General features: G+C 37.2%; 1 protein-coding gene across 1 annotated transcript; it reads right to left on the bottom strand.

The window, feature by feature from the left end:
- Window positions 1–810: 810 nt before the first annotated feature.
- Window positions 811–26,676, bottom strand: LOC114308661 (mitochondrial fission protein ELM1). The gene is given in 10 exon segments (XM_082891986.1): window positions 811–1,176; window positions 1,336–1,444; window positions 1,527–1,605; window positions 1,608–1,670; window positions 9,788–9,914; window positions 10,044–10,193; window positions 10,657–10,753; window positions 17,201–17,276; window positions 17,455–17,614; window positions 26,290–26,676. Coding segments are annotated over 10 exon segments (1,146 nt in total). The 5' UTR covers window positions 26,473–26,676; the 3' UTR covers window positions 811–1,074.

The following is a 26,676-nucleotide window of genomic DNA, read 5'->3' as shown; positions in this document are numbered from 1 at the left end:
TCAATCGGATCGTCTTAGAAAAAAGGCCCGGGTTGCCATCTCGAGGATGACCATTGGTTCGATATTGGATCTAAGGGGCTTATTGCCTTGAGAACTTTGTTGCATGTTACTTGTTATTCTTAGTACTCAGCAAATTATTAGTGTTCATGTTGTAATCTATTTTAAGTGAAAAATGTCATTTATCATATTCTTGAAAGACATGAGTATTTTAACTATCGAACTGTGAAACCTTCTTTTTGAAACAAATTATTTTAATCAAAAGTGTATGCCAATCAAGTTATGTGATATATCTTATTTTGGAATTGAACCATGTTTTCATAACTATATTTACTATCCATGTTGCTACTCACTGAGCTATCAAGTAACTTAGTTGTTTATCACTTTCAGGTATTATAAGGACTTAGAGTGGACTCATGACGTAGCGGGACTCAATTGCATGAACCTCTAAGACATTCATTATTTTGTTTTAGCTCGCTATGTCGATTTTGTTCATATATTGTAGTTGGATTTTATTTAAAATTATTTTATTTTATGGACGGTTTGTCTTACATTTAATATATATTTTTAAAAGTTGATTATAGCTGGTTTTACCATTTATACTTGTGACTTGTCACTTGTCACTGATTTTGGGTTTTGATTTATTTATTTATGAGCTATCGTCACATTTATTCTTTGTAACTTTGGGTTAATGTTTAGGCTTATGTGTGCCTTGGGCTAAATCCCTATGGGCCATAGCCGGTCATGCCTGGAGTTAGGGTGTAACAGCTCGTAGAGATAGAAAAGAAACAAAATTATTGTGTTTTCTCGCTATTTTGTTTTACAAATATCAATTCATTTCTTATTGATTGCGTTAATCCCCCTCGCCAAGATAAATATATAGGAATGTAATATGAGAGTTATACACTTCCATTTTGCATGCAAGGCTGCCTTACCAACATTTTTCCCAACCTTTTCTTTTCTGAAAAATGAAAATGTGAAAACCAAACCAAATGAACCAAGCACACCTTACAAACTTAAAATGAGACAAAGGGAGTAATTTCAAACACCGTATAGACCTGAAGTGGAACCGACTTATCAAGGTTCCAATCTCCATCCATGCTCAGAAAGTGCTTCAATCACCCAAAAAGATGCCTCTGCAGTGTCATTCAGTGGAGGATAGCTCCATCTTTCTGATATCTGCACAATCAAACCACAATATGATATTTTAATGGAGAGATTGATTTTGTTCAACATCAACCACCGCAGTACCAATGGCATAATTTGATTGTGCAACAGTTATTATAATTGCATTACAAGATAAATAGAGAAAGACTTTAGACTTTGTATGGAACTCACATCTTCTTTACCCGTGAATGGTCGCACCACTCCTCGTTCCTGCAGAGATTTGTGGAACTCCACAAACTTCCATGTACATCGCCCTGCTCCAATAACATAAACAGGCTTTCTGCAGCATAAATTATTAACATTTCAATTGGGAGGAAAATCAAATTAAAAATGGTGAAGAAGTACCACTAGTTCAAACATACCCAGTACTGCAAGCCTCACTCAACATACTAACTGAATCAGCTGTGATTATGAAAGCATCGGCCCAAGCGAGATGCCCATGTGAGGAACATTCTCCAGGGATGCTGTCAACTGTTTTGCAAGGTCTGCACCATATTGACAATGTTCTACAATAACAACATAAATATGACATAAATTATGGGAAGTGTTATTAACCAATGATACAGCATCAACAAGGAGAAGTGAATAAAAAGAATACTTATGATTTTTCTTCCGATAAAGAATAAACTATTGCAAGTATGAAATCATATTTGACTTAGAGAATGATAAGCACTAACACAGCAAACCAGTTTTAACTAAAATTGAAGCTTTTTGAGGCAAGCCATGAGTAAAGTCATCATAGAAGCAGATTTGCAATAGCGATGTTACAATATACTTTTTAAACACTAATGTAATTATGTACAAGCATGAGAGGGGATCCTATATGATAATGGCCTCGTTTGGGAAGTGGCTCTTTTAGAGGCTTTTTGACTTTTTGACTATTTCAGTAGGCTATTTTAGTTTTTGTGTTTGGGAAGACGAGATGAATTTTTAGTTGAGTTGTTGTATTGAAAAGTGTGTTGAAATGATGTTTGAATGTAAAATGACAAATTTGTCTCTAAAATTATAATTTTTTAAATTGATGTAAAGGGGCAAAATGGTAATTTAGCCGTTGATGCAACAAGTTGAGGCTGTGACAGTGTAGGCACAGCCTACACTGTCCGACGTTGAGCCTTTTTTTTTTTTTTTTGAAAAAATTTGATTTGGAGGCTTTTTGGCTAATAACTCAAACGAGGCTATAATAGCCTCAACCACTGTTTCCCAAACAGCGCCAATATAAGCAGTTTCAAGTTAAAAGGAACAACGTTGGATTTTCTAGTCATGCACCTTGCAAGATTTAACCTAAATAAATAAATAAAGGAGAATGAAAATTTTAGGATCTTTGAACATCAATTACTGCAATTCTATCTTTTTTTCCTTTTTTCAGGTTGTGCAAAGACCAGAGTAGTAACATACAAAAAAGATTTTGAATAATTCATAAAGGCACTCATATGTGGATATAAATATACTAATAAATTTAAATTATAAACTAATACATACAATAAAAAAGTGAACAGACCCTAAAGTTTGAACAATGTGATCCCAAAAACAAAACCCTATAGCTTGACCAATCTTACCATCTAAAAAAAGAAAAAGAAAACCTTGAACAATCTTAAATGCCAACTGCATCAGAGAAGTTAGTTCTATGCAACAAAACAGACTTAAGAGTTTGAACAACCTCATCCACTCTGAGTTACTTTTACACTCTTTTCTGTCGTCAGGACCACAAATTTCCATTAACAGGGCTAACTCAATATCAGAAGCAAACAAAAGTTGTGGAAGGAGGAAAAAAGGACACGGTATCAAAATTGAGATGCAAAATACACCTTGAATATTGTCTAGCTAAAACAAAGACTAATACCCACATTAGGCCAATTATACCCTATAAAAGGCTAAAACCCAAAACTCTCTTCCATCATTTGATGCAAACGTGAGAGGCATCAACTTAAAAAACCCTTACAAAACTGAATACCCAATGTGGGAAAACAATGGTGCTAGCGGGGAAATTTTATATATTATAAGGAAAACTTCACTGTAATCTCCCCCCCAACAAAACAAACTGAAAACCCAATGTGGGAAAACAATGGTGCTAAAGGGCCGTGTGCAGTTTACACCCTAACGTTTAGAAATGACCACATAACCCCCATATGGTTTGTGGACCAAAGAGCACACTAACTTCTATTAACTGAACATGTGAATTAACCTTTATGCGCTTGTCTTCTTCCTCTTCTCTCTTTCGAATTAAACCTGCAATACACACACGCCTATTTTCTTTTTTTTTCCTTCTATGCTATCAACTCCAACAAATTTCATTCCAACTTCTGCAAGAAACCCAAGCGGCACACACATCTCCGCACCAAAAAAATCAGTGACCCATTCTCACCATTCATCAACAGTAAATACATATATATTATCCACTAGTATATACTTAGAAATTATTATGGCCCGCCAGGGGTGTCGGAGAAAGAGAGGATTTTGACCAAGCTGTTTCCGACGATGTTGGTGGCGCCAACGATCAACCCATGCTGTCATAGCTTCTTGGAGCATCGTAAAACTCCAGCCTCCAAAGAAAAATACAGCGGATTCAATCTTGATGGATATATATTTGTATGTATCAAGGATTTTTTCCAAAAGTACGAATTTTTTAAACCAAATTAGAGCATAAAAATTGGTCAACAGAACACCAGAAAAAGGAGAGCCTAAGCTAAGATAATAATTGTTAATGGAAAACCATAATAGAGCATGGTAAACAATTGATAAATACATTATTTGAATTGTATTTCCAGACCATTGTACAGAGGCATCAAGTTGGAGATCTCATGAAAGCTTCGCTGAAGCAAAAATTGAAGGGATTGGAAGAGCACTGTACAGTGATGACAAATGGAGAGAGAGGAGGAGAGGGATGATGAAGATAAGGTGGTACTGATGGCGGGAAAAGTGGTTGACCTGTGAATTGTTGAGTTGGGGGAAGAAGATGAAATAAAGAGCGAGGCTTTCTTTGGATTTTTTTGTATTTTTCATCTAAAAGTGGAGGGCACAAGTGGAAGTGGAAGAAATGATGAGAGGTAGAGGAATGGTAAGTTAGTAATTTTAGAGAGTTAATAGGGAAGAGGAAGTTGGTGTGGTACAATGGGTTGGAGTTAAGCAATAGAAAGAGAAATAATAGAGAGGAGGAAGAAGAACGGCATGTGTAGACATCCCATTTTGACTGACTCTAAGACTTCGGATGCTTGCAAGCCTCCCGATGATGAAATGGTACTTAACTTCATCTTTAGAATGAGTAAGGATGTCTAGAATTGCTATATAAACCCGTTTTGGCCAAAAATAGACCTTTTTACAAAAATGACTATATTGCCCCTAAACCCATTTTTAGCCAAAAAAAATTAATTTCTTAACCCTGAGAAAAAGAGGAAAGCCTGGTTTTCCTTTGATCAAACGTATTTTTCAAAATTAGTAACTCATTTTATCAAAAAAATTAATCAGAAGGCACTACGGACTTACTTGGGCCACAAGCAAGCCAAGATCATGGAATGCATACAGGGATGACACGTGTACCATGGCAAAGGCTGCGTGCGCACTTGCCTCGTGCTTGCGCACAAGAATGGTGCATGTGCATATCCAAGCATCACAAAGTTATTTTTAAAAACTCAATCTTTGTGCATTTTTTAAGGGAGGCGGCAAAGGAAGCGATGGGGGTTGCCCTAGCTTGCTCTCCTCTCCCCCTCAAACCTATATAAGGAGCCCCTCCCCCTTCCTTTCAAGGGGGTTAAGAAATTTGAACTTTTGTGAGCTTTTGAGACCAAAACCACCCACTTTCTCGCCCCCTTTTCCTTAGCTTTGAAACACACACCCCTATAGCAACTCTAAACCTCTGAAAAACACCCCCAAGGACAGAAGAAGTTGAACCCTAACTCAGAATCCAAGCTTGAGGGAGGCTTGCAAGCAAGGAACTCAACTTTTCTAGCTACCGTCTTCGTGTTTTCTTCAGTTTAAGGAAACTAGCAAGTAAAAACACTTTTACCTTTTATATTTCAGTATCTGTAGGCTTTACTTTTTAGTATTCCTTCATGCTAGGTGTTAGGCCATCATCTCATCATGTAGTCATTTGGTTTATTCACTTTCTCACCTCTCTCTTGCATGCTTTATTTATCTTGTTAGAACAACATGTTCTTAAATCTATTTTAATCATATAATCAGCATGCATGACCCGGTTTGAATCATTATGTAGTTTAGTTTATATTTTGTTTTCATTTTTTAGTTGCTCCTTTTGTGCATATTCATCATATAGTAACTTCAAACCGGGCCTAGGTTGCATCTTGTATGTGTTAGTTGCATTGCAGATCATATTTACTTTATGTATTGCATGAAAGACGCTGAAAGTGGACAATCGGGTAAGTCCTCTCTCCCTCCTTAGCATGTGTTTGCTTCTTGCATCATTTTTTAAATAACCAAACCAAACCAAACCAAGCCAAGCCTTAAGTCCCATCAAATGGGGTCGGCTACATGAATCCTTCTTCTCCAAGCGGCCCTATCAAAGACCATATCATTAGTCAAATTAAGTAGATTCATATCTTTATTTAAAACGCTAGTCAACGTTAATCTACGCCTACGCCTACCCCGTCCCCTAACACTTCCATCTACCGTTACAGCATCGCATCTCTTCACTACTGCCTTTGTTGGTCTCCGTTGAATATAACCAAACCATCTCAAACGATTCTTTCTCCACGCGGCCCTATCAAAAACCATTTCATTAATCAAATTAAGTAGATTCATATCTCTATTTAAAACGCTAGTCAACGTTAATCTAGGCCTACCACGTTCCCTCACACTTCCATCTACCATTACAGCATCGCATCTCTTCACTACTACCTCTGTTGGTCTCCGTTGAATATGACCAAACCATCTCAAACGATTCTCTCTCAACTTAGCTTCTATCGGTGCTACTCCTACACATTCCCGAATACACTCATTCCTAATCCTGTCTTGTCTAGTTTTACCACACATCCACCTTAGCACCCTCATCTCAGCCACACTCATCTTATCTACATGTTGTTTCTTGGTTACCCAACACTCCGTCCCATACAACATAGTTGGTCTAATAGTCGTTCTAGAAAACTTACCTTTTAGTCTAGTGGGTATTCGTTTATCGCACAATACCCCAGACGCACTTCTCCACTTACACCATCTCGCCTTAATCCAATGGGCCACATCTATATCAATCTCTCCCGCTGTTGTGATAATCGACCCTAAATAACGAAAATGTTCACTCTTAGGCAATTCTTGGTTCTCAATCTTCACTTCTCTGCTTTCATTGTTACTGTTACTAAATTTACACTCCATGTATTCTGTCTTAGTTCTGCTTATCCAGAATCCTTTAGATTCAAGAGCTTTTCTTCAAATCTCTAACTTTGTGTTAACTCCTTCTCTAATCTCATCCACTAGCACAATATCGTCTGCAAAAAGTATGCACCATGGCACGTCATTCTGAATATTTATCGTCAACTCGCCCATAACTAAAGCAAAAAGATAAGGACTTAAGGTAGATCCTTGGTGTAACCCTACAGTGATAGGAAATTCATTTGTCTCTCCAGCTGGCGATCTAATAGTGGTCGCCACCCCTTCATACATGTCCCTAATCACGTCAATGTAACCTTTTGTCACCCCTTTCTTCTCTAACGCCCACCATATTATATCCCGGAACACTCTGTCATATGCTTTCTCAAGGTCGATAAATACCATATGAATGTCTCTTTTCTTTTCTTTATACTTTTCTATTACTCTCCTCAAAAGAGAGATCGCTTCCATTGTTGACCTACCAGGTATAAATCCAAATTGATTCTCTAACACCTCTGTTATATCTCGCAATCGGCGTTCCATCACCCTCTCCCACACTTTCATTATATGACACATTAGCTTGATTCCTCTATAGTTGTTACAATTCTGGACATCACCTTTATTCTCATAAATTGACACTAAAATACTCTTTCTCCACTCATCTGGCATGTTCCTAGTCAACAAAATTTTGCTAAACAACCTAGTCAACCAACCAACTCCTTTTTTACCCAAGCACTTCCAAGCTTCAATAGGGATATCATCGGGTCCTAAAACCTTATTTGATTTCATCTTCTTAAGTGCAATTTTCACTTCAAAGTTCCTAATCCTTCGATAGAACCTATAGTCTTGGTTTATCGTATTACTGGCTATTTCTTCCCTTATTGTCGTATCTCCATGTTCCTCATTTAATAGTTTCTCAAAATAATTCTTCCATCTTTCCTTAATCTCATCATCATTCGCCAATACCTTAGAATCCTCACCCTTGATGCACTTTACTTGATTAAAATCTCTTGTTTTCCTCTCTCGTATCTTAGCAAGTTTGTATACCCTCTTCTCTCCCTCCTTACTATCTAGTCTAGTGTATAGGTCATCATATACTTTCAACTTGGTCTCTCTCACTACTTTCTTGACCTCATTATTAGCCAATCTATAGCTCTTAAGGTTTTCCTTAGTCGTATCCTTCTGCCACTTTTTAAAACATTCTTTTTTTGCCTTAACTACCGCTTGACCCTCTTCCCTCCACCACCAAGTTTCCCTAGAGCTGGGTCCCATTCCTTTCGACTCTCCAAGCACTTCCCTTGAGATTCTCCTTATACAATTGGCCATCGAGTTCCACATAGTGTTAGCATCACATTCTAAGTCCCAAGTACCTTCCTTATCCATTCGATTCTTAAATATTTCTAGTTTATCCCCTTTTAGGTCCCACCATCTCGTCCTACGACACCCACCATCCTTCTTAGCTTGGTATTGCCCTCTAAAACATAAATCTAGTACCAAAATCTTATGTTGAGAGACCAGACTCTCTTCAAGAATCACCTTACAATCATTGCATTTTAGGCGGTCCACTTTTCTCACTAAGAAGTAATCTATTTGACTCTTAACTAATCCACTCTTAAAGATTATCAAATGCTTCTCCCTCTTCTTATACAGAGTATTGGCTACCACCAGGTCAGAAGCCAACGCAAAATCTAAGATACTCTCTCCAGCCTCATTTCTGTCACCAAAACTGTATCCATGCACCCTTTCATAACCTAGTTTATCTATGCCCACGTGGCCATTAAAATCTCCACCTATAACCAAGTTCTCTTCTACGGGTATCTCCTGTAAAATCTTATCCATTTGCTCCCAAAAATCCCTCTTAGTCTGATCATCTAACCCTACTTGAGGGACGTATGCGCTAATAATGTTCACTATATTCCCTCCAATAACTAGTTTAACGAGCATAATCTTATCTCCTTTCCTAGTGACCGCCACTACACTTTCCACAAGACCCTTGGCAATTATGATTCCTACCCTATTCCTGCGTCTATCCTTACCACTACAATATAGTTTAAAACCGGTATCCTCAATTTCCCTAGCTTTCTCTCCCGTCCACTTAGTTTCTTGTATGCAAGCTATACTAACTCTCCTCCGAATCATAACATCTACCAATTCCATCGTCTTACCAGTTAAGGTTCCTATGTTCCAAGTGGCTACCCTAAACCTATAGTCTTGGACTAGCTTCTTTACCCGCGCTCGTCCAGAAAAGCGCGGAAACCTTTGCCCATTTTTCACCTCACCCAGGCGTCGATACGGCGCCCCTTGCTCACTTTTCGAAACACCTGGAGGCAGGCGTAACGCGTCACTTAAGGAAAACGACCTAGCATTTAAACGCGTCACTTGTATGTTTTGAATGTTTTGTGAATATTGCCTATCTTAGTTTGAGTTCATTGCCATAAAATAAATTAAAATATCCTTTTTAATGGAAAATCTTCACTTTTAAGTATGGCATTGTTCTTTCAATCTAAGATGGGTGACATTCACTTTTTATTCACTTTTTATTCAGATCACATAGTTTTAGGATTAGTTAAAGGTTTGTAGGCTTAAAATGAACTCGTGTTAATGGTTTTTAGGCTTAAAATGAACTTGTGTGAATAATTAACTACTAAAATCATAAATTAGAAAGTGAGTAGAGGCCAATCTTCGGATTGGGCAAGAGGGGATGCTATCATTCAATAACCTTCTCCTCTTGTACATAAGCTCCTAAATCCGAATTATTCTTGGCTGTGATGGACTGGTCCTTAACTTAATTTTCATTGTTAAAGGTTTCTTAATTCCCCTTTAAAAATTAAGTGGCGACTCTTTGTTGTCAGTGTGGGATGCATGCCTTAGACTCAAAAAAGGCACGGCACTCACGGCATGCTTTTGAAAATTTAAAGATATGCAAGGGGTATTCTGATCTTAAAATGTAGTTCACTCTCTTCATGAGCATGTGAACCTCACATTCAGTTAACTTAGATGGAAAAGTGGATAGTGCAATTTGGTCCACAAACCACGCGGGGTTTATGTGGTCATTTCCAAACGTTAGGGGGGTAAACCACACATAACCCAAACCACAAGGGGTAAAATAAAGTTTGCCCTATATTATAAGCATGTGGCGAATCTCCTTCCACCAGATGTTTCCAGCTTGGATAATTATATATTTTACAATTCGTAATTTATTAAGCGTCAATCATTTAACATCAGGAAGCATAGAGTTCTAACATAATCAGCCTCTTAGATAGAAACATAAATGAGTAGTAACTATTAATGTTTTAATTGCACAAATTACTTGTAGGCCCTCCAATGTTAACCACGAGCAAGGGTTTCAGCAAAGGAGCCAACTCATCATGCCAGGCACAAGCAGCAACCTGTAAAGCGGTAGAGTCAGCCTGATGAAGAGCTCCCACAGTGAGGACCTGAGGTTCAATTTTTAAAAGCAGTAAGCTTCTTATATGTTTGCAGCACTTGCATGTAAATGACAATTAACATCCACCAAGGGTTTTTAAATGAGTGAACTCACTGAGGCAAATGTTTTATAAACATACCACATGTCTGTCAGGAGGTTCACGAGGAGTTATCCACCTCCGAAGAAACCATGGGATCTGTTCCTGTCCTTTAGGAGTTAATGGGTAATAATCATGGCGAGGAGTAATCAACAGATTGAACTGATTTAGCTGTGATCTGGGATGCTGTATCTAAACATATTGCAAAAGAATTAACTGTATGAACCAATAATTGCATACATAAATAAAATAATCAATGGCAGATAAACAAAATGTAAAAATGATTTTGCCATAATGAGTTTATTGCCAAAATTCTGCAACATTGCCCAGTAACATTACATTCTTTTCCAAAAAGCAAACAGTAGCAAGTAAATATAAAATGGAATTTCTTTGCAATGTTTAAAATGAAAGTTGGTTCAATAACCTAAGCTATAACTCGAGACTAATGCCTCAAATACTCACACGGGAGGTAATAAGCAACAAGCATCTAAAAAACCAATAAGAAAGTTAGTTTAGAATCATGTAATCATGACAACACCAACTTATATGTATGCCACATAAATTGATATTTAGCATTAGTTACTTTTACATTTTCATATTTCAGTATACATAATGCCGAGAGTCATACTTTCAAATTTAAGTTCTCCTCTCAAACCTGAACAACAAAGACTTTTTCTGGAGCTAACCGTTTTATGCAACTTGCAACAGAGATAGTATCCCAGCCTGATGCAACCACCAATAATGGACCATCCCTAATTGAATAAAATAGAAAATAAAAGTTGATACGATTACACCAAGCCAAGTATATATGAACCATAATTCTAACCTGTAAGTGCTGAAAAATGAAAACTGAGAAGGTTGTTGATGTAAAAGGACATGTCCATAAGTTTGGGATCAGCTATATAATATAACAAATTCGGAAGAAAATTCAAGAAGGAATGGATTACACAAAATACAAAATAACATACAACTCATCATCTATTAAATTTTCAGAAAAGTGAAGAAATGACAGTTCCACAACACATGAACAAACAATTGCCAATTGTGTAGACAAAGTGTCTTCGAACAAGATAACAGAAACAAAACAACCAACCTCATGGCTGGAGCCTGGACAAATATTTATTGATATACGAACTATCCATACAGTTTACTGATGGGGAGTGTAATAATCCAAGGCATTCAAATAGATGTAAATCTCTAATAACATTTACAATGGACAAATCCCTAATTTGAAAGCAAGCATTGATCCAAAATGTATATGCCTCACATTCATTTGAGAAGAAAGACAAGACAATAGAACTACGTATTGCAGATCCTAATTAAGTATAAACTACAAAGAGTAATTATTCACAGAGGGCCTCAATCAATTGATATGTCAAAATTATTTAGATTGCCATATAAGGTTACCATTTGCACATAAAGTAGAGAACACCTTTAAAATTAATGGATGCCAGTGCCACCCCCGTGTAAATATCATCTGGATTTACTCCATGAAACCATCTGTACTTGTACAAGTTCAACAAAGATAGAAAGAGATGAAAGCTCAGTAATCATTTAAAAAGGGCCATAGACCTATGAAGCACGGACACGGACACGGACACGGACACAGACACTGACATGGACACGATGATTTCAAAAAAATTGGTACACAGACATGGTGGGGGACGCGGCAATTCTTTTATTTTTTACTTGTATATATTTGCTACGTAGATTAATATTATGTTACCAAACAATCAAAATTAATAAAAACTTACATTAATTTAATATATATATACATATAAATCACTACATTATATTTATAAAGGTAAAAAAAAAAAATTAATTAATTAAAAAATATATTAAAATAATTATAAATATAGAAAAATATATAAACTTACAAGGAAAAAAATTAATAGAAAAATATAAAATATAAAATACATAAATATAAATATATATATATATATATAGAGAGAGAGAGAGAGAGAGAGAGAGAGAAAGAGGTGTATAAATCCGGTAAACAGAAATAAAAATAAAAAAAATAAAAAAAAGGAAGAGAGGAGAGAGAGAGAGAGAGAGAGGTCAGAGGCGAGAGAGAGACGAGAGACGAGAGACGAGAGCGAGAGGCGATGAGGCGAGACTCACTTGACCGAATCGAGAGGCCAGACCTTCTTCTTGATCTTTTGGAGTGTTCGACGAACCAGATAAGTAACTTCTTCTTCTTCTTCTTCTTCTTCTTCTTCTTTTGTTCTCTTTATGTTCTGATTTTGAGATTTAGGGCCAAATTTCTGCACTTTTTATGGGTTGATTCTGGACACACGTGTCCCTGGTGCGTCTTGGCATGTCCCAGGTGTGTCCCTTCTCAAAAAAATAACAAAACTAAAGGCGCACGCCAAATGGTGTGTTCAGTACGTGTCCCCGACATGTCCCGTGTCCAACACCGCTACAGCACCTATTCCGGTGTGTCCGTGCTTCATAGTTATAGACCATTACATTTAGTTTTTGATGTGTAACATTTAGTATTCTCCATATTCAACACAAATAACAATGATTAATCAAAAAGAGCCACCTCGAATTTTAATAATGAGAAGCCCATAGAGCGGCATTCTAACATATAGTGTTATTAAAGGCAATAGGCACACTAAAACGCCAAGGTTTTCTAGGACCTAGGAGCAATGACAATAAAAAATAGACACTTAATATAGGCAAATAATCAAGGTTCTATATAAGTAAAATGAAATATTAAATATTTTATAACATAAATACCAACAAACACCAATATTTTATCGTAGTAGATAAATAATTCAAGATTCACATAAACTTAAACATCTAACTCATAAATCATAAACATTTAAAAATAACGACAAAATCGAAGTGTTGAACAAGATAAGCATCAAGATGTAGAAGGTGAAGGAGATTGAGGGGATGAAAAAGAATAATGACAATTGGTAGTCTAATCGAAGAGAAAGCTCTATCCAACTAACATCCTTGTATAATTAGGGCTCAAAAGTGTTGGGTTGCAATGTATGTTTAGGGATTTAATCCCTTGTAGCCAAGCGTAAACAAAAAATAATGAGATTAAGTGAAATCAAGGGTTGTAATTATAATAGACTAACATTTTAAAAAAGTGCACAAGTCGTGCGCCTTGAGCCTAAGCCTAAAGTGCACGCTTCATGTGCCTTTATGGGCTTGTTTTACATCGCCTAGCTTGAAATGTTCTGAAGCGCATTGACTGCCCCTTGATGAGCCTTATGCCTAGGCACATGCCTAGGTGCACCTTTAATAACACTTCTAACATATATAATAACAAAAAGTTTACAAATTAAAACAGAAAAACATTAGCTTGTGTAACATTTTTATAAGCAAAAGCTTGTATAAAATAATACTCAAGTCAAACCTTGTGTTATCTTTTCTTCTCAAAAGACTATCAGCTTTTTTAAACCCTATGAAGTGGTTAAGTGAAACATTGACAGCAGTTAGATGGTTGTTTACCTTTTAAATTTTCAAAAAGTAGGCAGACACTAATTAAAGTAATGAATATTCAGTTCAGTTCTGTTCTTTTCTTTTCTTTTCTTTTTTTCTCTCCCGATGTTTATGCTCTTAATGTGATATCTTACTGAACCAAACTTGCTATAAACCAAACCAAACCAAACCAAACCAAGCCTTAAGTCCCATCAAATGGGGTCGGCTACATGAATCCTTCTTCTCCACGCGGCCCTATCAAAAGCCATTTCTTCTCCACGCCTTCTTCTCCAACTTTGTGTTAACTCCTTCTCTAGTCTCATCCACTAACACAATATCGTCTGCAAAAAGCATACACCGTGGCACGTCATCCTGAATATTTATCGTCAACTCGTCCATAACTAAAGCAAAAAAATAAGGACTTAAGGTAGATCCTTGGTGTAACCCTACAGTGATAGGAAATTCATTTGTTTCTCCAGCTGGCGATCTAATAGTGGTCACCACCCCTTCATACATGTCCCTAATCACGTCAATGTAGCCTTTTGTCATCTCTTTCTTCTCTAACCAAACTTGCTATAGGGTAATGAAATTGTTCAACAAGGCCCATCATTATGTGAGTGATGTAGTTGGTTTGAGGTTTCAACATCTACAAGAAAAGGTGGACCCAAATAACACTAGGCAAAATCAGATTTTAAGTCCGGTAGTTGCAATTTCCACTAAACAACACTCAAATTCCCTAAAAGCTAGGGAAATATGAGGACAAGAAATTATAAAATCTGAAGTTTTTTTTTCCAAAAATCCTCCTTCAAAACAGAGATTACAGCCCTAAGATTTGAGGAGATCACTTCATAGTGAAGTACCTAAATAAACAAACTAATAAATAACTATAAACTGGCAGATGGCTGACATGCTGAATAACAAATAACAAGTGGCATGACTATAACCACTCATTACGACCAAGTGCCAAATGGCATATGTATTGCCCACCTGAATGATATTGGCAATTGAATTCTTCACAGAGGTCACCATTTTGATACAAGAAGACATCCAAACCTACAACTAGTCTACAAGTACCAATTTTGTATACTTCGGAAATTTTTATTTATGATTATAAATAAATTAAGCTAAGCAAATAACATATAAAAAAATAAGGTACATTACACTAACACCTCACACTCACAAGTTTTTGAAATTATAGTATGTCCCTTACTTTTGCCTAACAATGTGCAAAAACACAACCATTGATAACATAGAGAAAGATGACATCATTGTCATAAAACTTTAAAATTATGGTTTTACCTTTATCTAATGAATTTAATTAAAATGACTCAAATAAACTTTATGTACCCATAAATTTTTACTTTTTTAATTTTTTTAAATAACTCCTAATAACATTTTGTCGCATCATCCTCCTATATCAAAAAGAGTGAGGTCCACTACACCAAATCAAAACCCCACTCCCACCATCTTACACCTGGATGGCCACATAGTTCTCTGTTAGTTTGGCACGGAGTACCAAATAGAAAGAAAAAGGAAATCATTGACCATGAATTTAATTATATATGATATGTGGATTTTCCACAAGGTTCGACATGTGGGTTTGATCTATGAGAATGTCGTGGGTTCATGTTGCTGGTAGTGATAGGTGCAGAGGAGGTGTGGCATGGTTGGCCAATGACAAAAGTTGGTTTTATCTTTTGTTTGGCTACAAAGATAAGAGTAACAACAGAAACACAAAGGAAACACTAATTTGTAAAAGGACAAAACAATAAAATTACAACTGTCAGCCAACAAATATTGACGGGGCAATGTTATTTCATAAATCTGGGGGGGTGTCCTTGCAATTGTTAGAAATCTTAGATGGTGTTAATGAAATTCACCCAAAAGAATATTTGATAGTTACACCAATTAACAAGACACATTCCATTTTTTTGGTTGATAGAATGACCTATACCTTACCCTGCAAATTCAGTTCCTCTCTCTAGTTATAGCAAGTAGTTCTCTTTAAAATTCACTTGAATACCTGTATAACTAAATTGCATTTATCTACCTCCATTACTTTTTTTTGGTTGATAGAATAACCTATACCTTACCCTGCGAATTTGGTTCTTCTCTCTGATTATACCAAGTAGTTCTCTTTAAAATTCACTTGAATAACTGTATAACCAAATTGCATTTATCTACCTTTCAAAAATTACAGCTTTGGCCACCAAATCACATTTGTGTTAAAGTCAGCACAAAGATTGTCCAATGATCTAACATAATGCATTTTATATGAGGCCACAATGCCAAATTGAACAATGAGATATCTACCATGCTTTGGAGTTACAGAATTCACCCCAAACATTCAAAGCAAAAAGAATCTACTAAAGTAATATTAATTAATAATTACCTTGAAAGCAAAAGGTATTTTCCTGTAGGTAAAGCAAGAGAAAACCCCAAACTAAGACTTCATTGGGGAAGTGGGTTGGCTTTTTAGCTATTTTAGCCTGGGGTTAAAAAACCTCGTTTGGGTTGGGTTTTTTGGCTTTTTTGACTTTTGTGGAAAAAAAATGAAATAATTATGATTTGGATGTGACATTTTGTGTATTGGCTTTTTAGCATATTTTGTCTTTTTGTGGCTATTTTAGCCTGGTAACCTCATGCCAAACAAGGTAGATGGATGTAAATGTTCTACTACATGGAAAATAACTCTGATTAAATTATAATTAATCTTGCACTTTCACTGTAGAATTATAGCTAACGCACTTGTAGACACTAAAATTTTGCATGTGCTTTAGTCACCATATAAAATGTTCTTGACTAGGAAGATGGTCGAAGTCTTCAAATGGATGTGGGTCTCACCAAAATTATGGACCTTAACCTATTTTAAATTATGAGTCAAACAGAAAAATGTCAATCCGTTTTGACAATTGGATCAAACAATTATTTCAACCCAAAGGCCTACAATTGTCAAAATTTGATGGAGGAATCATAATTTAAATTCAAATTCAAATAATTTCCATAAAATAAGAGGCAAATTTCTCTTATTAGGGAAAGTAAATCAAAATTAAATAATATTGTAATGGAATTTCCAAAATTAACACTCCTTCAAGCCTATAAATAGAGGCCCCCATTAGGAAGAAGGGACCTTTTGGCTAAGATCTGGCAATATCTAAAGCATTCCCAAGACTGCCAAAATCTCTATTCAAAAAATATTCTCTAAAGTTCTTCAAAACTCAAGTGAAGGATTATCAAGCACTCCAAACTTGCACCAATCCTTTCAAGTTACAAATTTGCTCTATGTGTCCTGACCCATAATTTAAAGCTACAAATTTGATCTCTAATCAAAGAGATCGTTTCGAAGTTTGTTTGAGATCAAGCAATTCAAGCCTGAGATCAAGCCTCTTTTCTTTAAGTTTCTCTATTGGAAGACCTACAGAAATTCATCAACTCATTCAGTTCAACAGGAAGCTTCAATAGCCGTTGGATTACAACTCATCCCAAAGATTGAATCAAAGGGCTTGTTCTTTTGTAATAGAACAGATCAGAGAGAATTGTACCTGCTTTATTATATTTATAAAATTGAATATTTGTGCTACTTTTTTCTCCTCTTTATTGCAAGACTCGAAATTTGTGTGTACAGCGCCTCAACTATATTTTCTTTCATCAAACATTTTTTGTTTCAAGAAGTACAAGTAAAATGCCATCGCAAGCTCAACTCACTAAAAGGTGGTTTAGAAAATCACATCAAAACATGAATAAGAAGAACAATTACATACTTCTTAAATGTTTCATGAGCCATTGTTGCAATTTGCTTTGCATCAGCTTCTAAAACATGTGATAGACCAGCACTACCTTCATTTAAAGAAAGAAGAAACATCAGTATCTCCTCTTGTGTATATATATTTCCATTTAGTTCTTCATATAGGCAACATGTAAGATCAATACACCATATTCAGCAGGACATGCGCACTCTTTATTATTAAAATACTGCAGATACATAATTTAAGACTGAATTTGCTACTTGCACTACCATTTTTTTCAGCGGGAAGAGACATCACTTTATTTGCTTTGATAGTTTGGAATTGTGAATCACCACAAATTCTCTTTATGGCATAGTCTAACTTTTTGTGAACAGAAACAGGCAACCACTGAAGCCACTTATTGATTCCTCCTCTTGGCCTAGTTACGCGCTGTTCAACAATGAATATGAACTATATAAATACTCAGGTGCAATATAACCCAAGATTTAGTGATATAATCATCAAAAATCCAAATACATGAAATATATAAATATATATATATATATATATAAATCCAGATGCAATATATACCATTTATACTGTTTGTCAAATTTTGAACAATCCAACTCCAAAGCTTGATGAAACCAGGTCCCATAAACAAAGCATTTATAAGTACTACAGTTTATAATTACTCTTCTGCAATCATCAAAGCAATCACTGAAAGGAAAATTTCAGGACATGGTTGAGATTTCCCCCACCACCTATTTCCAACCTAGCAAGCATCCTAAGTTGCAAAATGGAGAGAAATAGGCCTTTACGAAGATTTTCAAATGGATGGGGATCAATTTAAAAGTAACTCTCCTCCATTTAGGATAAATCAAGATAACAAACATTCTCTAAGATTTCTCTTAGATTCGAAGTTTCAAACCCATAGCCGATGATAGAACTAACATATATATTTTTCCAACACACAAGTCCATATCCTTATTTTTCTATGAATCTCTTATTCTGATCTTCCTCTCCAAGTTCTTATTCTCCACCATAGAATTTTTTCTTTTTTTTTTTTAATTGACACCGAGGTGTCCGGATCAAAGGTCGACTAATCCCTAGGGGTGCATAAGCCCTCGGTAAGGAGTTTTCTACAAGTGCACCACGATTAATTCAAGGGTTTTTCCCCAGTCCAATGGCGCCAAGGAATTGTTAGCATCTAAAAGGTTTCGATTAACTTTGGAGTGCGCACACCCCCAAGATCTTGCCACTAGGCCAACCCCTTGGGTTGGGTTTCTCCACCATGGAAATATTCTAAATAAATAAGCCCTTAAGATCAATTCTCACTTCAACATAATCTTATGTGAGAGTTTTTGGGAAAGAGTTAACCTAGAAAGTAGTGAAATAATCCTATCAACTTGGATTAGTTGCACATTATGGTTGATCTCCCTAAGTCCGAATGTTCTACTAGTTACTGTAAAGCGAAGTCTCACATCGGCTCGAGTACTAAAGTAATATTAAGCATATAAGCGTGAGGACACCCTCACCCCTTGAGCTAGCTTTTGGTGCGAAGCGAAATCCCACATCGCTTGAGTAATAAAGTAATATTAAGCATATAAACATGAGGGCATCCTCACCTCTTGAGCTAACTTTTGGTGTGAAGCGAAGTCTCACATCGCCTAAGAGCTAAAGTAATATTAAGCATGTAATCGTGAGCGCACCCTCACCTTAATAACTAGCTTTTGGGGTGAGGTTTTGTGAAACCCCGTATTTTTGAGGTATTAATATTTTAATGAGAGATATTGGTGATTGTTTGGTAATAAAATTTTTAGATGAGAACCTAACTTATTTTCTCTATTTGTTTTATCTCTTTTTACCTTCATTTCATTATTATCATTATTCATGTCTTTTATTTATTTATTTTAGTTTCCTTTCTCTCCAAGTTACTTTGTCTCCAAGGAAGTTCCTTTTCTTTTGTCCCAAGTATCCTTGCCTATAAATTGAGCTCACCTCTCAACTTATTTCTATGGTTCTTCCCATATCTCTCTCCATTTGTTATATAGATTTAGAGTTTAGATTAAGAATGTTTAAAGTGAGAGTAAGCATTTTCATAACAGTGGAGAGTTGTAGATTTTGTGAAACCTTACATACCTTATGCCTTAGACTTTGGAGATCTATGGAGAAATATCGAGATTTAAGTGTTGGCGACGGAGGAGATTGATTTAAGGTAATTCGGGTGGTATACAATATGATTCCTTTAAATCTCTTTGCAAAGAGTTTATTTTAATTACTTCCAATTTGTACTCCTCTTGATTATCATAGTCATATGTTAAATTGTTAGAATTTACCTTCACCTACACCACTACCACCTCACCTACTACCACTACCACCTCACCTACTCCACTAAACCTAACCCACTACACCACTACCACCTCCACTTCACCTACACCACTACCACCTCCACTTCACCTACTACACCTATATCTCCTATATAAGGAGCCTCTCACATTTGTACTAAAAATATCAAACAATAACATCAATCAATAAATACATAAATTCTACCTTGGTATCAGAGCAAGGTTAAAGATCTTAGTGTTCTTCGCCTTCCGGCGGGCGGCAACCTTGCCTTGACCGCCCGCCGGGTCTCAACCAATTCAAACCTCTCTCTGTTTTCAAATCTCTGCTTTTACACGGTCTAAGATATGGATAGTTTCCTCTTCAACTCGAAATCACCAAAATCCTTCCAAGAAACTTCCGGATCTGACGATTCCGGAGCAACGTCCTCCTTTTACAGCTTTCCTCCGGTGATCTTCGATGCTTCGTCGTCAGGAATCTCTCGGCTGAATGAGATTCGCCGGACCTCAACCAACTTGAGGCTCGCTCTCTGGCGCTACAAGCCTCCTCCTAAGGCGCCTCCAAGGAATCACCCACTATTACTTTTGTCTGGAGTCGGTACGAATGCAATCGGATATGATCTCTCTCCTGATTCATCATTTGCACGTTACATGTCCAGCCAAGGATTTGATACATGGATTCTTGAACTTCGTGGTGCTGGGTTGAGCACTGAAGGAGTGAGATTTGCAGAGGTCAATGAGCCTGTCAATGCTATTTCTGAGAATATCAATCCAGAAACAGGGGTCTCTCCCTCCACAGGTGAAGGGACAGCGAGGGTTACTAAATCTGAAAAATCGCGGTTGGTGACCAAGTTGACTAAAAGTTTAATGAATTTGTCAGAAAGACTCTATGGCTGGCTAGATGAAGGTTTATTAGTGGCAGGGAAAAATTCTGTTATTGCTAGCCAAATCAGGGATTTGCGCCAAAGGCTCATAAATATCATTGAAGATGGTGAACAATCTCCTTCCTTCCACAGAACTCCCACAGAGGCATATATGTGATTCATACCCACACACCCTGTTTCTCTCATTGATGGTCTAACTTTTTATTTTTTTATTACTATTATTATTATATCACATCCTCCCTGCACTCCTGTTCCACATTCTGCCCAACTTGTGGAATTTTGTTGCAGTATGAGTGGTGGTCTCTGCAACGCACATGGGGCACCCACTCAATCTCTCTCCCTCTCTCCTCACGGACATACATTGGTCACCCACTCAATTTCTTTATTTTTTCTTTTATTTCCTTTACACCAAGACAGCTATGTGACTTGTCCCCTCTCTCCTCCGTTTCATTCCCAATTCATTATTTTTATTTATTTTTATTTATTTCTTTACACCAATTTAAAAAAAAAAAAAAAAAAAAAAAACGAAGATGACCTGCACACCAAACTCCTTTTATTCATGTCGGGGCTCACCCCGTTCACCATTTTTACATTAAAAAAAAAAAAAAAAAAACAACCACACCCACAGTGGGATTTTTTTATCTCTACTCTGCCGCCGGTCTCTTCTTTTTGCCTCCATCCTGGACGGCCCTTGCCGGTGTTGCCTCTGTATTTCCCACTCCACTTGGCATGATCACTACTCCCTGCTCCTCCACTGCAGCATATGGTGGACCTCCAAATCGGAACATCACGGTGGCCTTCCGCTTCAGCTCCTTATTTTCTGCTTTCAGCACACTTATCTCTGCTCGCGCATCCTTATACATGCGTTGGAGCAGAGCCAGTTGGGCGTTTAAATGCTGCACCTCATTTGTCCTACTCTGCAGCCGGTTCGACAAATTTGTGACCGCCGTCATGCTTTCCACACATGCCTTCAAAGTATACTGATTGGCCTCCACATCCGACTGCACTGCCATTCTTTGCTCCACAGACCGCATCGGAAAGTTCAACGGAGCAAACTCCGGGGCGCTTGGTTGAGGTTCCAGTGCCACCGCACCCGTTATCTCTCTTGTTGACTCATTGAGGTCGGGAAAGAGAGTGAGTAGACCTCGGGATGAGGATGCCGTATTCTGGGTAGCTGAACGGGAAGAAGAGGCCATTGTTCAGATGTTTCAGAGAAGGGTTGGATACAAAGTCTTTACCGAGTGTTTCAGAATGACAATGTTCAGAGGTTTCTCTCAGTTTTTCTGTCTCAGCTTCTGCCTCAGCCTCAGCCTCCGTCTTATAGCCGAGGCAGCCACGCGCATCGCGCGCCTCTTACCACCAGCCGACAAACGGGCGCGCCAACCAAGGCACACACGTGCCTCGCCATCATGTCCGGCACATCTTTTTATGACTTGGGCTCGCCTTTTGATGGCACGCCTTTTTATGGATTGGGCACGCCTTTTGATGGCACGCCTTTTGAAAGATTGGGCACACCTTTTGAGGGTGCGACTTTTTATGGGTCCGACAAGACTCTGTAAACTGTCCCGACATAGATTCCGGTTAGCTCCTTCATGGGTCCGACAAGACTCTGTAAACTGTCCCGACATTGATTCCGGTTAGCTCCTTTATGGGTCCGACAAGACTCTGTAAACTGTCCCGACATTGATTCCGGTTAGCTCCTTTGTGGGTCCGACAAGACTCTGTAAACTGTCCCGACATTGATTCCGGTTAGTTTCTACAAGGGTCCGACAAGACTCTGTAAACTGTCCCGACATAGATTCCGGTTAGTTTCTACAAGGGTCCGACAAGACTCGGTAAACTGTCCCGACATTGATTCCGGTTAGTTTCTACAAGGGTCCAGCAAGACTCCGTAAACTGTCACAACAAATGTCACAACATTGTCTGCTACAACGGTCCGACATGACCCCATAAACTGTCTTCTACACCGGTCCGACATAACCCCATAAACTGTCTTCTACATCGGTCTGCCATAACCATACAGTCTTCACCAATGGTCTGACACGACCATACAGTGTCTCCTATTCTTTTTATTTTTTTATTTTTATGTATTTTCTTGTTTTGTTCCTCTCTTCAAACTCAAGTTGGTTAGTTTCTATCCTCCTTGAGTTTGCGGGGGGCTGTTAGAATTTACCTTCACCTACACCACTACCACCTCACCTACTACCACTACCACCTCACCTACTCCACTAAACCTAACCCACTACACCACTACTACCTCCACTTCACCTACACCACTACCACCTCCACTTCACCTACTACACCTATATCTCCTATATAAGGAGCCTCTCACATTTGTACTAAAAATATCAAACAATAACATCAATCAATAAATACATAAATTCTTACTTAAATTCTGTGGAATCATTCTTGTTGATACATTTGAGTACTCTGGTCATTTGATAAATTCTATGAAGTTGATCTATGTAATTAGTGCTAATTTGTCTGGCTAAATGACGTGAAAATACTCTGTACATGAATCGAGTGGACCCTGCCAATAGATTGGATCAATAGCCCGGATAAGCGGCTGTACTTGGGTGAGGTGGGTGAGGCCGATCACTGGTCATGTACCGAGTAGGACCGGGTATTTAGTTCTGGATAAATTATCATATGTCGAGTTGAATTGTTTGTGCAATTTGGTAAATTGCTTGATTATAGAATCTAATCGGTTGTGTAATTGTTGGATCCCTATTGATTTATTCTCTATCTAAGCCTTATTATTCCTGTTGTATTGTATACTTCCCGAATTAATTTATTTTTCAGGTATAGAGCAAATTTAGTGGCGATTGGAGTTGAAGCATCTAAAGAGATTATTTGAGTTTGAGATTTTTTTTAATCCACAACTATATATTATTTTTAGAGATTTGTATAATTTATATTTTGGAGACATTTGAGTTAATTATTTATGGAGACGATTTGTATATTTGAGATTGTGAGTCATCTGCAATTATAAATTTGATGTTGATTTGATTAATTAACGGCCTAGAAGTTGGGGCGTTACAGTTTTACCCAAGACCATATTATATCAAAGCCAAAGTACTCAAGGATGGGTAGAGTTACTAAAGTAATATTAAGCATATAAGCGTGAGGGCACCCTCACCTTAATAGCTAGCTTTTGGGGTGAGTTCTACCCAAGATCGTGTAACAGTTACTAGTAATCCACACGCCCATCTACTTTTAACCTATCATTTAGAAGGTAGTCAAGTCACTTGAAGACTAAAAAGCACAAATACAGACATGTGACACAATACGGACACGCTAACATGCCAATTTTCAAAACATGCAAGACACAACACATGGGAGACACGCACAAAATATATAATTTTATATATTTATTATATATCATATATATGAAAATATCATTCTAAGACAAGAAATAAATGCAATATAACATTATTTTTTTATAAATTGACATTATTTTTCTTTTATAATTATATTCTAAGTTATTTTGTTCAAACCTAAGAAGCACGGACACGGACACGTGACACGACACGGATACGACACGGACACGCCGACACGATAATTTTTAAAAAATGTAGGACACGACACGCGGGGGACACGCATGAAATATATAATTTTATATATTTATTATATGTTATATATATGAATATATCATTCAAAAATAATAAAAAAATGCAATATGACATTAATCCCTATAAATTTATATGATTTTTGTTTTATTATTGTATCTTAAGTTGTTTTGTTCAAACTTATAATTAGTTTCACATGTGTCTAATTGATAGACATGTGTGTTTAAGAGATGGACACGTGTGTCCTCCAAGTGTCCATAGAGTGTCCGGGTCTTTAAAAGATAGGACACGCTATAAAGAGTGTCGGACACGTGTCGGGAAAGTGTCCAAAGAGTGTCGGTGTCCGACACGGACACGACACGGATACGTTACCTTTTTAGAAGTGTCCGTGCTTCTTAGGTTCAAACCAAACCGAGTCTTAAGTCCCATTAAATAGGATCGGCTACATGAATCCTTCTTCTCCACTTTACTCCATCAACGGCCATTTGGTTAGTCAAATTAAAGAGATTCATATCTCTATTCACTACACTCATCCGCGTCAATCTAGATTTGCCCCTTCCCCTAACACTTCCACCTACCATTACTGTATCACATCTCTTCACCACTGCCTCTGTTAGTTATATGACCAAACCATCTCAATCTATTCTCTCTCAACTTATCTTCTATCGGTGTTACTCCTACCTATTCACAAATATACTCATTCCTAATTCTGTCTTTTCTAGTCTTGCCACACATTCACCTTAGCATCCTCATCTCAGCAACATTCATCTTATCTACATGTTGTTCAAACTTATAATTAATTTCGCATGTGTCTCATCAATGGGCACGTGTGTTTAAGCAATGGGCATGACTATCCTCCAAGTGTCCGAGTCTAAATTCTTTTTTTTAAAAATAAGACACGTTTGGATGAGTGTCAGACACGTGTCGGAAAAGTGTCTGACGAGTGTCAATGTCCGACATCGACACACCACCTTTTTTAAAGTTTCTGTGCTTCTTAGCTTGAAGAAGATTTACAACAACTTAGGATGTAAGTTCACTAATATTTGTTGTGTCAACAACACTCCAAGGGAGGCGTTGGTTTCATGAGATTGAGGCATGGAATTGGACTACATGTCTAAGAGATTTACTAGTCTATTGTTTGGTTAGAAAAGTAAGGTCAGACTAATAGTCAAATACACATTATTCCACCAAAATAGTCCAGACACTATTTATCTCATGACTAACCGTCATTGCATTGCAATCCCCCTTGTCTAGTTCATCCAAACAAACACCTCCCAAGTTTATCATTCATATCCATTTTAAGAAGCTAGATCATGCTAGCTAGTCGGAACCTAGTTTAAACAAATTCTCCTTTGGTCAAGGCAATAGAAGAGAGGGGAGGGGGGGGCGGGGTCCCAAGTTTATCATTTATATCCATTTTAAGAAGCTAGATTATGCTAGCTAGTCGGAACCTAGTTTAAACAAATTCTCCTTTGGTCAAGGCAATAGAAGAGAGGGGGGAGGGGTTTAATGGGGGAAATGTGGTTAATACAGCTCAAAAGCTGCTAAACGATTGTGCATCATTAATTCAGCACTTGATATCACTCCAACACTAGAAAAAAGGGAAAGTCATCTAAGCCTTTCAGGAATTCATATTTAATATCATTCATTTTCTCCTCTATATCATCCATGTGGCCAGGCCTCATTCTGAATTAGGTTGTGGGCCGCTTTCTTTAGGCTGTGTTTTACATGAAACACTATTGACAGCTGCAGGATTAAGAAGTTGGAGATTTAGGTAGTGTTGGTTTAATTTTCAAAACTCAATTATGTTTTCAAATCATGATTTGAATCAAAATTTATAACCAAATAAAATTTTAAAATACAATTCAAATTTACTTTAAAAACTCCTTTCTTCACATTATTTTTTATTATTATTAATCAATCAATCAATCACTTTTTTCCTCTCATCTCTCCTCTCTTATTCTCTCACATTCTATACATCAATCAATAAAAAATAAAAAAAAAAATCATCCCAATACTGTTTTCTTTTGATCAAAACTCATAATCAAACCAATTTTCTCTTTTCAAATCATACTTCAGAAACTCAAAACTCAACACAACTCCACACTCAAATCATAATTCTAAAACTAAACCAAACGGACCCTAGAATTTCATCGTAGAAATGGTACACATAATAAAAGTGACTAATCAAATCATCAATTAGCAATCAAAGGTTTAGAACAAAAAGAAGTTGTATTGTATGGTTTCCAACAAAATGTGTAAGAAAAAATTTCATGGATTGGCGAAACAGAGCTTAATTGAGAACAAAACAAGCTTAAGAAAAGACTAACGTAAATGGTTTGGCGGTGAGAGAGACCCAGAGCTCGAACCAAACCAGTGCACTGATTCTCCGCTCCGGCGACGCCGTTTCCGATGACAACAGCTCGTCGGATGGCGGTGGAGAAGCCAACTCGGAAGATGTCCCTCAATCCCCAAGAATCGGTCGGCGGTTCGCGAAACCTGATTGCTCGCATAATGCATCACTCACCATATATGATACCACACCACACCTACCTTACACCTTTGTATTGTGAGAATGGGACAACCAAGCTCAACTCTCTCTCTCTCTCTCTCTCTCTCTCTTCTTTCTAGTTTAGTACTTTGAGAACTCACAGACTACAGAGGGGTTTCGGCGTCTGGGCTTTGCACGAAAAATTATACCCTGCCATTAGAGTCAT

Source organism: Camellia sinensis, chromosome 10 (genome assembly GCF_055761805.1).
Source record: "Camellia sinensis isolate YWXY chromosome 10, ASM5576180v1, whole genome shotgun sequence".
NCBI classification, from domain to species: Eukaryota; Viridiplantae; Streptophyta; class Magnoliopsida; order Ericales; family Theaceae; genus Camellia; species Camellia sinensis.
The sequence above is the reverse complement of the archived record's forward strand: the minus strand, read 5'-3'. Positions and strand labels throughout refer to the sequence as shown.